General features: G+C 44.3%; 1 protein-coding gene across 1 annotated transcript in view; it reads right to left on the minus strand.

Annotated features, from left to right (window-relative positions):
* The window catches only part of AMFR (autocrine motility factor receptor), a 46460-nt gene that overhangs the window by 9128 nt on the left and 22051 nt on the right, over window positions 1-15281 (minus strand). Inside the window, exons 9-10 of the mRNA XM_032424241.1 lie at window positions 6615-6805; window positions 4463-4566 (exon numbers count right to left, since the gene is read on the minus strand). Coding sequence (XP_032280132.1) covers window positions 4463-4566; window positions 6615-6805 — 295 coding nt within the window. The remainder of the gene's footprint in view (window positions 1-4462; window positions 4567-6614; window positions 6806-15281) is intronic.

Raw genomic sequence — 15281 nt, forward strand, 5'->3', positions numbered from 1 at the left:
GAAGTCTACCACTGGGACACCAGCTCGGCAGGAGCACAGCATTACAGCTGTGGGAGGGGAAGGCGTCCAGCATCAGGGCCTCGAGAGCCGAGATCAGGGTGAGATATGCACAAAGTTTGCTTAGCATCTCGCTGGGGTGGGAGGGCAAGACAAGCAAAGTTCAGCCACAGGACCCACAGCCCCCACACGCCTGGGACCCCTCAGGGCTTATAGGAATGGGAGCTGAGTATTTTTTTCTCCAGGTAAAATCAAAGCTAAGTGGAGAAAAGTCCATAAAAACCTCGACAATCAGGTAACATTCTTCTCTACTCTTTTTTTTTTTTTTTAAAGATTTTATTTATTTATTTCACAGAGAGAGAGACAGTGAGAGAGGGAACACAAGAAGGGGGAGTGGGAGAGGGAGAAGCAGGCTTCCCGCTGAGCAGGGAGCCCGATGCGGGGCTCGATCCCAGGACCCTGGGATCATGACCTGAGCCGAAGGCAGACGCCCAACGACTGAGCCACCCAGACGCCCCCTTCTCTACTCTTAAACAGCTTCCCCTTCATTTCCCAAATAAAAACATGCCTGAGATTCATTTCACTAGAGCAAAGCTTTTCTTCCAGAAAATCCAGCGAGTTCAATATTGGATCTTTATAAAAAATGTATGGGTCCAGTACATTCATTGTGCTAAAAATAGGATATTCCAATCTGTCATGGAGCTGGAGGAAGAACAGCCAGAGCCTATCTGAGAATGCTAAATACCCCAACGTAGTCCTGGAGGTTCACGTGCCCAGGATTCTGATTTTTTCAGGGAGCAGGTGAGGTGATCCACCTGCAGAGCTTCTACAGCTGCCAGAGCCCGAAGTCCACAGACACAGAGCCTGACACAAGCCGGTGGGTGGGCACATCAGGCCACCACACTGCAGACCATCTAGGCCCATTATGACGTCACTCACACACTGCTGACGTGGCTGAGCGCTGCCCCAAGGAAGCAGACGCCAGCAGGAACCCAGGCCTTTTATTAGGATGACGATTACTGCGGGCAAAAACACATAACCATCTTAACCAATCTTTCTTTTTTTTTTTTTAAAGATTTTATTTATTTGACAGAGAGAGACACAGCGAGAGAGGGAACACAAGCAGGGGGAGTGGGAGAGGGAGAAGCAGGCCTCCCGCGGAGCAGGGAGCCCCATGCGGGGCTCGATCCCAGGACCCTGGGACCATGACCCGAGCCGAAGGCAGACGCTTAACGACTGAGCCACCCAGGCGCCCTTAACCAATCTTTCGAACCAGATGCGTGTTACTGTGCAACAGATCTCTGCAATTTCCCATGTTGCAAAACTGAAACACTGTGAACAGCACCTCCCCAGCGCCCTCTCTCCGAGCCGCTGACAACCACCATTCTACCTTCTGTTTCTAAGACAGTGACTAAGTTACATTCCTCACTTAAGTGGAACTGCGCAGTGTTTGTCTTTTTGTGACTGTCTTAGCTCATGCAGTGTAATGTCCTCAAGGTGCGTTCGTGCTGTAGCACGTGGTAAGATTTCCTTCTTTTTTAAAGGTTGACTATTAATATTCCACACTTTCAGAATCCATTCACCTCCGACAGACACTCAGGCCACCTCTTGATTACTATGAACCGGACCATCTATTTAAACCATTTCTCAATGGCACGCCTATAGCCTCCACTCCTCCTCCTAGCAAGGGCAGCTGCCTCTCTCCCGCTCCGGCTCCCAGCCCTGCCAGCCAGCCCAGGGTCTTCGCTCTTCCATGTTTACCTTCCTGTTTGTGCTGCACCTTTGAGCTCTCCCTGTCTAGTGATCACTCCCATTCACACCCCAAATATGCTTTCGAATCGATCTTTTAAAAAGGCCCATGGGTACTCAAAAGAATTGAAAGCAGAGTCTCTGTGATATTCGTACTCTCATGCCCATTGCGGCATTATTCACAAGAGCCAAAAGATGGAAGCAACCCAAGGGTCCATCAGTGGAGGAATGGATAAGTGAAATGTGATCTACCCGGGCAATGGAATGTTAGTGAGCCTTAAAAATGAAGGAAATTCTGACCCCTGCTACAACGTGGCTGAACCATGCTAAGTGAAATAAGCCAGCCAAGAAAAGACAAACACTGTGATCCCACAGCTGTTCCTGGGACAGGGGCCTGGGTGCATGGAGGAAAGGATGGGAGCGTGACTTCACTGGATCCTTCTCCATAGCTTCTCAAACTTGTGTATAAATGGCCTGTTCAAAAACCTTAAAAAAAAAAAAACTTAAAAAACCAAAACTCCCCTGATACCATAACTCTCTCAAGCCACCACCTCTATTCCTCCGCCCCCTTTTACAACACAGTTTCTCCAGCTCCCACTCATTTCCAATCTGCCGCGAGTATCCAGTCCCACCAGGCCACGGAAACCGCTTACTCCTCTGCGGCGAACCCGCCATCTCCATTCTGCCGAATCCAACGTGTCCTCCTCTGACCTCACCCTCTAAGAACTCTGAGTCCTCTCCTCCTCGCGAGCCATGTCCTCTCCTGGGAAGAGACCGGGTCCCTGCCTCCAGGAGCACCTACAGACCCAGGACTCCCAAGCGCCGCTCTCCAGCTAGATCGAATCAGCGAGGTCCAGACACCTGCCACGGCACCTGCACGTGGACGGCTCCGGCCCAGCCAGAGGGACTGCAGAGGCCCTGGCCTCAGCCCTGCGCCTGCCCGACGCGGTATGCGGGCCCCCACCCACTCCACAGCGTCACTGACACCCACCGTGTCGGCTTCAGCTCTCGCTTCCCTTGCCCCCCGCCCCTCCGCCCAAAGCAGTGTCGTCAAGTCCTGTCAGTTCATGGCCTGGTAAGTGTCTTCCCGCTGCCCCTTCTTGTCATCCTCACTACCAACGCTCTGGGCCAACCACCATCTTTCTCACCTGCCGTACTGCAGCCTCCTGACTGGGCTCACGGCTTCCATCTCTGCCCCCCTATAATCCAGTCTCCCAGAAGCAAATCATTCTGTTAATGTCCTGTCCATCCCCCAGGGAAGGAAAAAGGCCCTGAACAACCTTCTAATACTTCCACGATAAAATCTAAACTGGAGGGGCACCTGGGTGGCTCATGATCCCAGGGTCCTGGGATCGAGCCCCCCATCGGGCTCTCTGCTCAGCGGGGAGAGTCTGCTTTTCCCTCAGCCCCTTCCCACCGCTTGTGCCCGCTCGCTCTCTTATAAATAAATAAAATCTTACAAAAACAAAAAACAAATCTCAACTGGACTGTGGCCTACTAACCCCTGCATGACTGGGCTCTGCAAGCTCAGTCCACGTCACGGTCTTGGCCTCCGACTTGCTAGGCTCCACAGTGACCTCCCTGCCTCCAGTGCTTTCTCACCTCATGGCCTCCGCACCTACGGTTTCCACTGCCTCTGTTTCCCCCAACTGCCCCCTTCTCGTCCTTCAGGTCTCAGCTGAAGTCTCGGCCCCTGGGGAGAACTCCTCGGACGCGTCCCCTCACATAGCCTTTACCCCGCACCCTAACCCTGCCACATCGCCGCCCTTACTCCCTTCAGAGCACTCACTGCACCAGCGATGAGCTTTCTTGTTTGTGTTTGTAATCAGTCTCCCCAGCTGGAATCTACACCTCCTGGGACTGGGGCCCACATCTGCCTTGTTTATATGGCAGGTGCTATGTGACTGTTTACCCCGCACAGTGCCTGTCACAGGAATAGGCTTGCAGGACAGCTTTGTCGAGTAAATTCATGAAGATAAAGGAACAAATGAGCAAACGGACCAGTGACACTCTGAAGTACTGACCAGGCTTACCCAGGCCAGCCAGAGGCCCCATCTAAGCAGGATTAAGGGAGTGAGCATTTTAAGATTCCTGCATTTACTATCACGGTGAACACTAAATTGCAATGATAATGACACATAGTTCTCTAATTCTATAGAACAAAAATACACACCATATGATAAAGCTTTAGAAAAATACAAAGAATATTTGAAGAATATCCTTGAGCCAACAGCATGCGTGCCTCCAGATCTCACGGTATACACACGTGTCTCCACAAATGTGGAGGCCCTGGCCTCAGTCCTGCGCCTGCCAAATAAGGCTTGCTTATTTGGGGGAACAAGGGGGACAGGGGTCTGGAAAACGCATTTAGTAGGCCTAATACAACTTTTAATAAAAGGCCCATCATTCTCTCTAGTCACTAAATCTCCAAATACTTCTGGCTACAATCAAGGAGAGTCCCAAGATTGGCCTAGATCACGACAGAGTGAGCGTGGCAGGGCTCAGAAAAGGATAAAGTATCTGCCACACAACGAAAATGAAAGCTGGTTTCCAAAGCAGTTTCAAGTTTCGAAACACAGGAATTTAAGCGGTCCCGGTGAGTAGAGACAATGGCCCTGAAAATCCTGCTACCCCGCCCGAGTGCAGCAGACACACTGCACACACGGTCAGCCCCTCTTCGATCATCCACCGTCGTGAAGCGGTTAGTGCTCCTTACCATGGCATTCAGCTGCGAGTTGCTGGCCTGCGTAATGCCGAGAATGTTGGTGGTGTGCATCACTTCGACTGAAAAACTCGGCAGCCAACTGGCGATCCGGGACCCTAGACAGACAAGACCCCGGCACAAATTAGACACCCCTTTCCCCGTGTTGTCTACTCGAGTCAGCCACTCTGGACACCAGCTGGTGCCACTCTGACGCCTTACTACGGGCCAGGCCTTCTGCACCGAGGGTTTCACATGGATTAGCTCACTTTGTTATGTCTAAGACCTCACGTGGTACTATCCACTTTGATCCCCATTTTACTCTTCTCAGAGATGCCTCGGTGCCCTTGGTGTTTTGTCCCCAGAGCACTCAGAAGTTAGATAACTTGCCCTAGATCATACAATTTAATTACGGGGGACAGCATCTGAAACCAGACTGGCAGGTTCCAGAACACTTCACCACCAGGCTCTCCCGCTTTCCCGTGGCTCTGGATCCACACGTCAATCTGCTCGCAGCCTAGCAGATAAGGGAGGTTTCCAAGGTTCTACAGCGGCTACAAGAGGAGGGGTTTGTGCTCCTCTCTTCCACGCTGTACACAGGTACTCCTCGTGTGGACGCATCACTTTCACAACTACAGTCAAGAAGTATTTTCTATTTAATCATCTGATTTGAAGACCCTGATTTTCTGATTTGATTCAAAATTGTTTTCAGAGAGTCCCATGACATAGGCTTGTGGACTAAAGGCAAGAAGTCTGCTTCTTCTGCCATTTCCCTAAGAAAAGGGGAGCCTAAGATAAAACACCACCAGGGGCGCCTGGGTGGCTCAGTCGGTTGGGTGTCGGACTCTTTCAGCTCAGGTCATGATATCAGGGTCATGAGATCAAGCCCCATGTTGGGCTCAGCACGGAGTCTACTTGAGATTCTCTCCCTCTCCCTCCCCCCCGGTTAGCTAGAGCTCTCTCTCTCTCTTTCTCTCTCTCAAATAAATAAAATCTTTAAAACAACAACAACAAAACACCACCAAGTATTGGCTGTGAAACAACCTGCTATCAAAGCCACACGTTTAGGGGTTATTTTTCCCTCCTTCACAAAGAGGCACTGAGGCATGGAATATAAAAAACAAGCTAAACAGCTGTCTCAAGGTCTTACCCAACAAAATGTGCCCGTTAAAAAGCTGGATACTTATTTCATGTACTTACCAGGGAGAAAGAAAGTTGACCTATTTTCACTAAGTTTTTAGTAATAATTCGTAAAGTAACAGATTACACGGCTGGGCCCCATGTGCACGATCTGCTGGCGTTATTTCCGAGGTCATACCTGATAGAGGCCTTAACTGACAGCCAACAAAGCAGCCGCCTCTAAGCCCTCCAGTGGCCGTGGCCCAACCAGCCAAGCAACCTTATCTCCTGCTCTCTGAGGCTGAACTCTCCTGCCCTTGATCCTTCTATCACAGGTCTCACCAACACGCCATGGCTCCCGCCATGCTCCACCCTCAGAAACTCAAATCCCAGATCTGAACAGCACATCTCCTAACAAAATTCTAGGAATATCTGTTTTAGGGTAACAAATAGGAACTCACAGAACTCAGTGGTATCAAAATTGAGGAGAATCCACAACAGCTTACAGCAATGTGAATTAAGGAAAGATGGTCAACCAGCCCCTGATGTGGGGCCCATGGCTTCAGAATTTTAAATGTAATTTTTACTACAACTCCTTTCAACACTGCCAAGAGGTAGAACATTCATATTTTAGGGACAAGGAAAAGGTTCCACCTCGGATTCCACTTCTGATACTCACTGGAAAGGCTGCTCCATGATCCTGCATTATATGCTTAAGTACTACACCAATGCCATCAATTATTAGCGACGGTTAACTATTAAACTGATTAAGTGTGCTCCTCATAGGCATGGTTGAGTCAATACATGGACCACCTCCTCCTCCCCACTCCCACCCCCATATTCACAGAGAATCCAGCAAATGCCCGGCACAGAGTAACTCCCCAGGGCTATCCATACCTACTGAACACTTTCAATTAAGAGGGAAATACTTCTATTAAACTGGCCTACACCGATTTATAATTGGCCTACACAGGGCAATTTATAGTTAAAACAGCATCCTCTTAGGGGAGAAAGCCCCTCGGGTACGGTTTTAGAGGTTGAAACGAACCATCAAAGTGGAAGAAGTGATTGTGTTGGTTTAGGCGAGGTCGGCCTTCGGCGGCTGCTACAGGCACCAAGTTCTCATCCAAGTTGTCTCCTTGCTGGTCCTCCCGGACCCGGTTATTGTCAGCAATATTAAGAGACATTCTGCACGTTGGGCAGGAGGTGTCTTGTTCTAGCCAGGAACGAAGGCAGGAGCTACCAGAAAGTCCAAAATAAGATATCCTTAGCATATTTTGTGAGAATTCACCAGAAGCACTCTGAATGTAGCAAATGTGTTGCAATTTTGGCTTCTATTTACCAATAGTGAGATTTAAATATTGAGAAACGTTTGTTGACATTACCTTTCCACTGATACACTTCTAGCGTGTTCTGCTGTGAACATCAATTTGTCAACATACATAGTCACCTAACGAGCTCCTGGTCACGACCCTTCTCAGATAAGACTCCATCACATGGCCCGCCATCTTCTTTCCAACTCCATTTGACTACTTCAAAATCCATGTGGCTGAATCACCCAACACCCTGGCCTCCCGTGAATCTGAATCTTCTACTCCAGGGATCTGTTCTCTCAACTCTCCTTCAGCAACCCACGAACATGGTCACAACCTTGTCTTTCTCTTCAAACTCTTGACTTCAAAGATCTCACTCTAAATAAAGCTCCTCTCCTTCCAGCTCACCCTGAGGTCCTTATTTGCTGAGAGCACCCATCCACGATGACACCACTCTCTCATCAAGCATCACAACCCCTCACGTCCTCACTCTCCTCTTTACCTCACTTACCTACAACCACTCCCTTATGCCCACCACCTCAGCTTCTCCAACCTTCTGTTTGTACTTTGCTTTCCCGAGGCTGGAAGCTTCTTTTGCCCTCTCTCTCAGGAAATGACAATGCCCTAATTATGCCAGATGCGATAACTACTTGAGCTGTCCATTAACGGGAAGTGAACTAACAAAACCAAGAAGGTTGGATGAAATGATCTCTAAGGTCCCTTCCTATTTTATAATAATACATTACCTTTCTTCTAAGATCTCAAGAAGCCTTCCCATCCCATAACATATTATTTCCTTTAAGAGTTCAAGGAGGGACTGAATAAAAAGTGCTCACTTCTTCTGTGTCATTTTTAGTATCTGGGGACATGGGCACATATCATGTTAGGAAGGAGAGCCTCACCCCAATGCAATGATCCCCAGACCTTTTGGCAAGCTATCAGTACTTAAGTATCAAAATTGTCCCTGAGGCCAGGATGGAGCTACTTCTTACCATCTGTGCGCCAGAAGAGCTTATGACAGTAATGTGACCAAAAAATGAGTTATCTACAGCCAATTCTATCACATTTGAAAATATACGTCACCTATGTATAAAGTACCTGTTTGTGATCATTCAAATAAATGATTGTATTTTTTAAAAGTTCACTTCCCTTCCCCATAAGTAGATAATTAATTAAAGTCTGTTTCCCTAATGAACACCCTTAAATCCCAGCACCAGTAAAATTAGCCTTGTGTGGGACTACAGAAGTATGTTCAGATCCTGGGCACCCTCCAATAATGCTACACCGTGACACACTTTTCATCAGCAAACCTAATTTTATTTCGAATTCTGCAAAAACCTCCCACATCAAATATAATAGCCTGAAAATTCCAAGGTGAGAACAACCAGATACAGTGGCCTTAAAAATAAAATGCTAGAGTTCCCCCAGCTAAAGAAACCAAACCTCAGAGAAAACAGGTATTTTTCTCTATGACTATACTAATACTCTATTGAAAGAGTATTTCTCCCCCTTCTAAGTATGACACTTCAATGTAATGAAATAGTCACTGGATACTCTGAAATCTTGTAAAGACATGTTCTATGAAAACAAATTATCTAGCTATACAACCTGCTGGAATCTAGACATTTAGTTTTATCAAAAATTACAATGCATTTGCCCTTGATTACTGTAGCGTAAGCCCTGACAGCCGGCTTTTCTTTTTGTAGTGCAAGTGCCTGCTTTAAGCTTCAATGGCCGAGGCACTCACCTCCAAGATGACTCTCTCAAATAAACACACCGCCAACCACACGACTAAATAAAGAGGCAGGACCCCCCCAATTTGTTTTAGAGATCTTGGTTGATTTCGATAACTGACCAAGTAAGGTAGGTTATATTTTCTCTTCCTATTTAACTCCTATTCTTACATGCTTTAAACTCCTATTCTTACATTTTAAATATTTTTTTAAAGACTTATTTATTTTAGAGAAAGGGAATGGGTGAGTGGGGGTAAGGGCAGAGGGAGAGGGAGAGAAGCAGACTCCCTACTGAGCTCAGAGCCCCGGCACAGGGCTTGATCCCATAACCCTGAGATCATGACCTGAGCCAACATGAACACTCGGATGCATAACCGACTGAGCCACCTAGGCGCCCCTCTATTCTTATGTTTTAAATTCACCAATAGTGAGCCCAAAAAACCCTGGGCTTCCACCCTCCACCCTAATAAAAGCAGAACCCTAGGCCCATGATTTCATCCTAGTGACAACCTCACTGTGTGGCCCCAGGTGTTCCATGTGCTTTCTAAGACCTGTGATGTATAAACACTTTTTCCCCCAAACTTTCCTGATCGTTATTGCTAACGGTGTCTTGCAGTCATAATAAGAACCACAAGGGCCAGTGCAGCCCCAATACTGATTATCGATAAGCTGAGACCAGCACAAAACAACTACCATCCCACCATCCTGTTCCCATTCTATTAACCAAAGCTACAATGTAAGGCAAATCAAGCGGTCCTATTAATGTTTGCTCACTCAACCCAAGGCAGGTGAGTGTTCTAAACACTAAACACTTGAGCAATTAGTAAACACTCTGAGAAAAATGAAAACAAAAACACAACATAGCAAAACTTATGGGATATAGCAGAAGCAATGCTCAGAGGCAAATTTTATAACTATAAATGCATGAAAAGAAAAAAGATTTCAAATCAAAAGCCTAACTTTGTATCTTATGGAACCAGAAAAAGATCAAAGAAACCCAAAGTCAGAAGAAGAAAGGAAATAATAAAGATCAGAGAAGAGGTAACTGAAATACAGAACACAAAAATAGAGTAACCAATGAAACCAAAGCCAGTTCTTTTTTTTTTTAATATTTTATTTATTTATTTGCCAGAGAGAGAGAGAAAGAGAACGCACAAGCAGGGAGAGCGGCAGGCAGAGGGAGAAGCAGGCTCCCTGCTGAGCAAGGAGCCCAATGTGGGATTCAATCCCAGGACCCCAAGATCATGACCTGAGCCAAAAGCAGACGCTTAACCAACTGAGCCACCCAGGCGTCCTCAAAAGCTGGTTCTTAAAAAAATATCAACAAAAGTGACAATTTTTAGCTAGACTAAGCAAAAAAATAGATATAAAAATTAAAAGCAGAAATAAAAGTATGGGGAAAAAAAGAAATGAAAAGTATGAACATTACTACCAACCTTACAGAAATGATAAGGATTATAACAGAATGCTAGAAATAATTTAATTCAACAAATTAGAGAATATAGAGAAATACAGAGAAAAAATATAGGGCAATTTTCTACCAACACTGAAATTACCTAAATTGACTCAAGAAGAAATAGAAAGCGGCGCCTGGGTGGCTCAGTCGGTTAAGCATCTGCCTTTGGCTCAGGTCATGATCCCAGGGTCCTGGGATCAAGCCCTGAGTCAGGAGCCTGCTTCTCCCTCTCCCTCTGTGCTCTCTCCCTCTGTCTCTCAAATAAATAAATAAAATCCTAAAAAAAAAAAAAAAAGGAAGAAGAAATACAAAACTGCAACAGATTTATACAAGTGAAGAGACTGACTCAGTCAAAAAATCTCCCAGAAAGGAAAAGCCCAAGACCAGACAGGTTCACTGGTGAATTCTACCAAATATGTCAAGAAGAATGAACACCAATCCTACTCAAGCTCTTCCAAAATATAGGAGAGAAAACTTCCTAACACTTACTCTGAGGCCAGCATTACCCTGATACCAAAACCAGACACAGACACCACAAGAAAAGACAATTGCCAACCAATATCTCTTATGAATATAGATGCAAAAGTCCTCAACAAAATACCAGCGAAACAAATTCAACAGCACATTAAAAAGATTGCACACACCATGAACAAAAGGGATTTATTTACCCTAGAAATGCAAGTGTGGTTGAACATAAGAAAATGAATCAGTGTAACACACCACATTAGAACAAAGGAAAAAAAAAAACATATGATAATCTCAATAGAGGCAGAAAAATCATTTTACAAAACTGAACACTCTTTCATGATAAAAATACTCAGGAAACTAGGAATAGAAGGGAATGACCTTAAAAGACATTCATGAAAAACCCACAGGTTAATATCACACTCAACTGAAAAAGACTGAAAGTTTTTCCTCTAAGCTCAGGAACAAGAATGCTTGTTTTCACCACTGCTATACAACATTGTACAGCAAGACATAGCCAGAGTAATTAGGTAAGAAAAAGAAGTAAAGGCTTCCAAATTGTAAAAAAAAAAAAAAGGAAGTAAAACCAACTCTACTTGCAGATGATATGATCCTAAACTACTATAGAGCTAATCATCAAATTCAGAAAAGTTGCACAGTACAAAAGCAACACATAAAAATCAATTATATTTCTAATCCAAACAGGAAATTTAGAAAACAATTCCATTTGTATTAATACCTAAAAGAATAAAATACCTAGAAATAAATTTAACCAAGGAGATGAAAGACCTGATACTAAAAACCACAAAAGATTGCTGAAAGAAATTAAAGAAGACCTAAATAACAGGAAAGACATCCCACGTTCATGGCTTGGAACACGTAATACTGTTACAAGAGTAATATTCTCCAAAGTGATCTACAGATCCAACACAATCTCTATTAAATTCCAATGGCCTTTTTTGCAGAAATGGGAAAGTGGATCCCCAAATTCATGCAGAATTGTAAGGGGCCCCAAACAGCCAAAACAATATTGAAAAAGTTGGAGGACGCACCATTTCCCAGTTTCAAAACTTACTACAAACATATAGTAATCAAAACACCACAGTAGTGGAATAAAGATAGGCCTACAGACCATTGGAATAGAACTGAGAATCCAGAAATAAACACAGTATCTATGGCCAACTGATTTCAACAAGGGTCCCAAGACCATTCAATGGGGAAAAAATAGATTCTTCAACAAATGAGGTTGAGCAACGGGACAACCACATGTAAAAGAATGAAGTCAGACCCCTCCTTCACTTCATGTAAAATTATTAACTCAAAATGGACCAATGACCTAAATATAAGAGCTAAAACCATAAAACTACTAGAAAAAAATGGGTAAATCTTCATAACCTCGGATTTGGCAATGGATTCTTAGATTTGACACTAAAAGTATCAGTAACCAAAGAAAAAATAGGTACACTGGACTTCATAATAATGAAAACTTTGTGTACATCAAAGGACATTGTCAAGAAAATGAAAAGAATACAGCTACAGAATGAAAGAAGATATGTGCAGGGCGCCTGGGTGGCTCAGTTGGTTAAGCAACTGCCTTCGGCTCAGGTCATGATCCTGGAGTCCCTGGATCGAGTCCCGCATCGGGCTCCCTGCTCGGCAGGGAGTCTGCTTCTCCCTCTGACCCTCCCCCCTCTCATGTGCTTGCTCTCTCTCATTCTCTCTCTCTCAAATAAATAAATAAAAAATCTTTAAAAAAAAAAAAAAAAAAAGAAAGAAAATATGTGCAAATCATACATCTGATAAAAGTTTAGTATCCAGAACATATAAAGAACTCTTACAACTTATTAACAAAAAAACAAACAACCCAATTAAAAAATGGGCCGAGGAGTTGAAGAGACACTCTCCAAAGAAGATACACAAATGGCCAACAGGCACAATGTTCAGCATCAATGGTCACTAAGGAAATGCAAATCAAAATCCCAGTGAGATACCACTTCCCACTAGCACAGCTATAAGAAAAACAGAAAAAAAAATAAATGTGAAGTATCAAGTGTGAAGAAATTAGAACCTCCATACATTGTTGGTGGGATGTAAAATGGTGTAGCTCCTGGAAAACAGTTTGGTAGTTCCTCAAGAAGTTAAACATAGAATTACATATGACCCAGGAATTCTACTCCTAGGTATATACCCCAAAGAATGAGAAACAGGTACTCAAACAGATACTTGTTCACAAATTTGATCACAGCAGTATTTGCAATACCTAAACGGTAGAAATAACCCAAGTGCCCATCAACAGATGAATGGGTAAATAAATTGTTTATTATAAAATTATTTAAATTCAGCCATAAAAAGGAATGAAGTGCTGATATTTGCTACAACTTGGATTTGAAAACATTCTGCTGAGTGAAAGAATCCAGTCACAAAAGGTAGGATTCCTTTTATACGAACCGTCCAGAAGAGGCAAATCCATAGACAGAAAGCAGATTAGTGGCTGCCCGGTGATGGAGGAGGGAGAAATGGGGACTCATTACTTTAATGAGTACGGGGTGTTACGCTGTGATGATGAAACAGTTTTGAAACTAGGAAGAAGTGGTAGCTACACAACACTGAATGCACTAAATGCCACTGAATTGTACATTTTAAGATGGTTAACTGTATGTTATGTGAATTTTGCCTTCATCAAAAAAGGAAATCATCAACTTAATCTAATCATGTGCTTTAGATTTCTTCTAGACTAAAGTACACTCCTGGAGTTAGTCTTTCCAACTGTCTCCAAGCTCCTTTGGGGAAATGTGTGTGAATTCTCTGGTCTTCCAACCTCAACCAGCACTATACGTGCCGTTACCCAGCTGCAAAACCAGGAGAATCCCTGATTCCTCTTTTAGACTTCATTCTCACAGCCAATTCAGTACCACACGCCTCCATTCCTCTGATCTGTCCACTTCTCCCCAACCACCTTCCACCACTGTAGCCCAGGCTACTCTCAACACACGCCTGAATCACTGCAGCCCTTACTAACTAGTCCCCCTGATCTTCTCAAGCTGCGAATCTGATCCCCAACCTCTCCTAAAACCCTTCAATGACGTCTCACCTTTTCCACTGGCCCTCAAGCCCCTGCAGGGTCTAGCTCCTGCCTGCTTCTCCTGCCTCAGCAAACGCCACTCCCCTCCTATGCTCTAAGTCCTGGTCACACCAGTTCTCTTCCAGTTCCTCCCACACACCCCATTCCCTCCTGCTAGAGGGTCACTCTCCTTTTGCTGACTCAACTCCTACTCATCACCAAGAGTCACTTCCTCCAGGCTTGAGTCAGATTCCTTTGCTACAAGTTCTCAAGAATCACATTCCTTTCCTTTAGAGTACTTCGCTCAATTTATACTTATACATTCAGAAATGTGCCTGGCTAATTTATGTTCATCTCCTCCATTAAACTACAAGCTGTACGAAAGCAAAGACCGTATCTGTGGTTTCCGTTTTATCCCCAGACCCCAACAGAACACCCAGCACATAAAAAATTCTATCAATATGTGTTCTCCATAAATGGACCCACAACTATATGGTCAACCAATCTTCGACAAAGCAGGAAAGAATATCCAATGGAAAAAAAGACAGTCTCTTCAACAAATGGTGTTGGGAAAACTGGACAGCAACATGCGGAAAAATGAAACTGGACAAAAATTAATTCAAAATGGATGATGTGAGATAGGAAACCATCAAAATCCTAGAGGAGAACACAGACAGCAACCTCTTTGACCTTGGCCATAGTAACTTCTTCCTAGACACATCACTGGAGGCAAGGGAAACAAAAGCAAAAATGAACTACTGGGACTTCATCAAGATAAAAAGCTTCTGGGGTGCCTGGGTGGCTCAGTTGTTAAGAGTCTGCCTTCAGCTCAGGTCATGGTCCCAGGGTCCTGGGATCGAGCCCTGCCATCGGGCTCCCTGCTCCGCGGGAACCCTGCTTCTCCCTCTCCCTCTGTCCCTGCTTGTCTTCCCTCTCTTCCTGTGTCTCTCTCTGTTAAATAAATAAATAAAATCTTTAAAAAAAAAAAAAAAGATAAAAAGCTTCTGCATAACGAAGGAAACAATCACAAAACTAAAAGGCAGCCCATGGAATGGAAGAAGACATTTGTACACAACGTATCTGATAAAGGGTTAGTATTCAAAATCTATGAAGAACTTATCAAGCTCAACACCCAAAAAAGAAATAACCCAGCTAAGAAATGGGCAGAAGACATGAATAGACACTTCCAAAGAAGACATCCAGATGGCTAACAGACACATGAAAAGATGCTCAACACCACTCATCATCAGGGAAATGCAAATCAAAACCACAGTGAGATACCACCTCATAACCTGTGAGAATGGCTAAAATTAATACAAGAAACAACAGATGTGGGCGAGGATGTGGAGAAAGAGGAATCCTCTTGCACTGTTGGTGGGAATGCAAACTGGTACAGCCACTCTGGAGAACAGTTTGGAGTTTCCTCAAAAAGTTAAATATAGAATTCCTGTATGATGCAGCAACTGAATTACCACCCAAAGAATACAAAAATACAGATTTGAAGGGGTACATGCACCCCAATGTTTATAGCAGCGTTATCGACAATTGCCAAACTATGGAGAGAACCCAAATGTCCATCGACTGATGAATGGATAAAGAAGATGTAGTATACATATCCAATGGAATATTACTCAGCCATCAAAAAATGAAATCTTGCCATTTTCAACGACATGGATAAGCTATTATG

This window comes from Phoca vitulina, unplaced genomic scaffold, assembly GCF_004348235.1.
Source record: "Phoca vitulina isolate PV1807 unplaced genomic scaffold, GSC_HSeal_1.0 scaffold30, whole genome shotgun sequence".
NCBI lineage: Eukaryota > Metazoa > Chordata > Mammalia > Carnivora > Phocidae > Phoca > Phoca vitulina.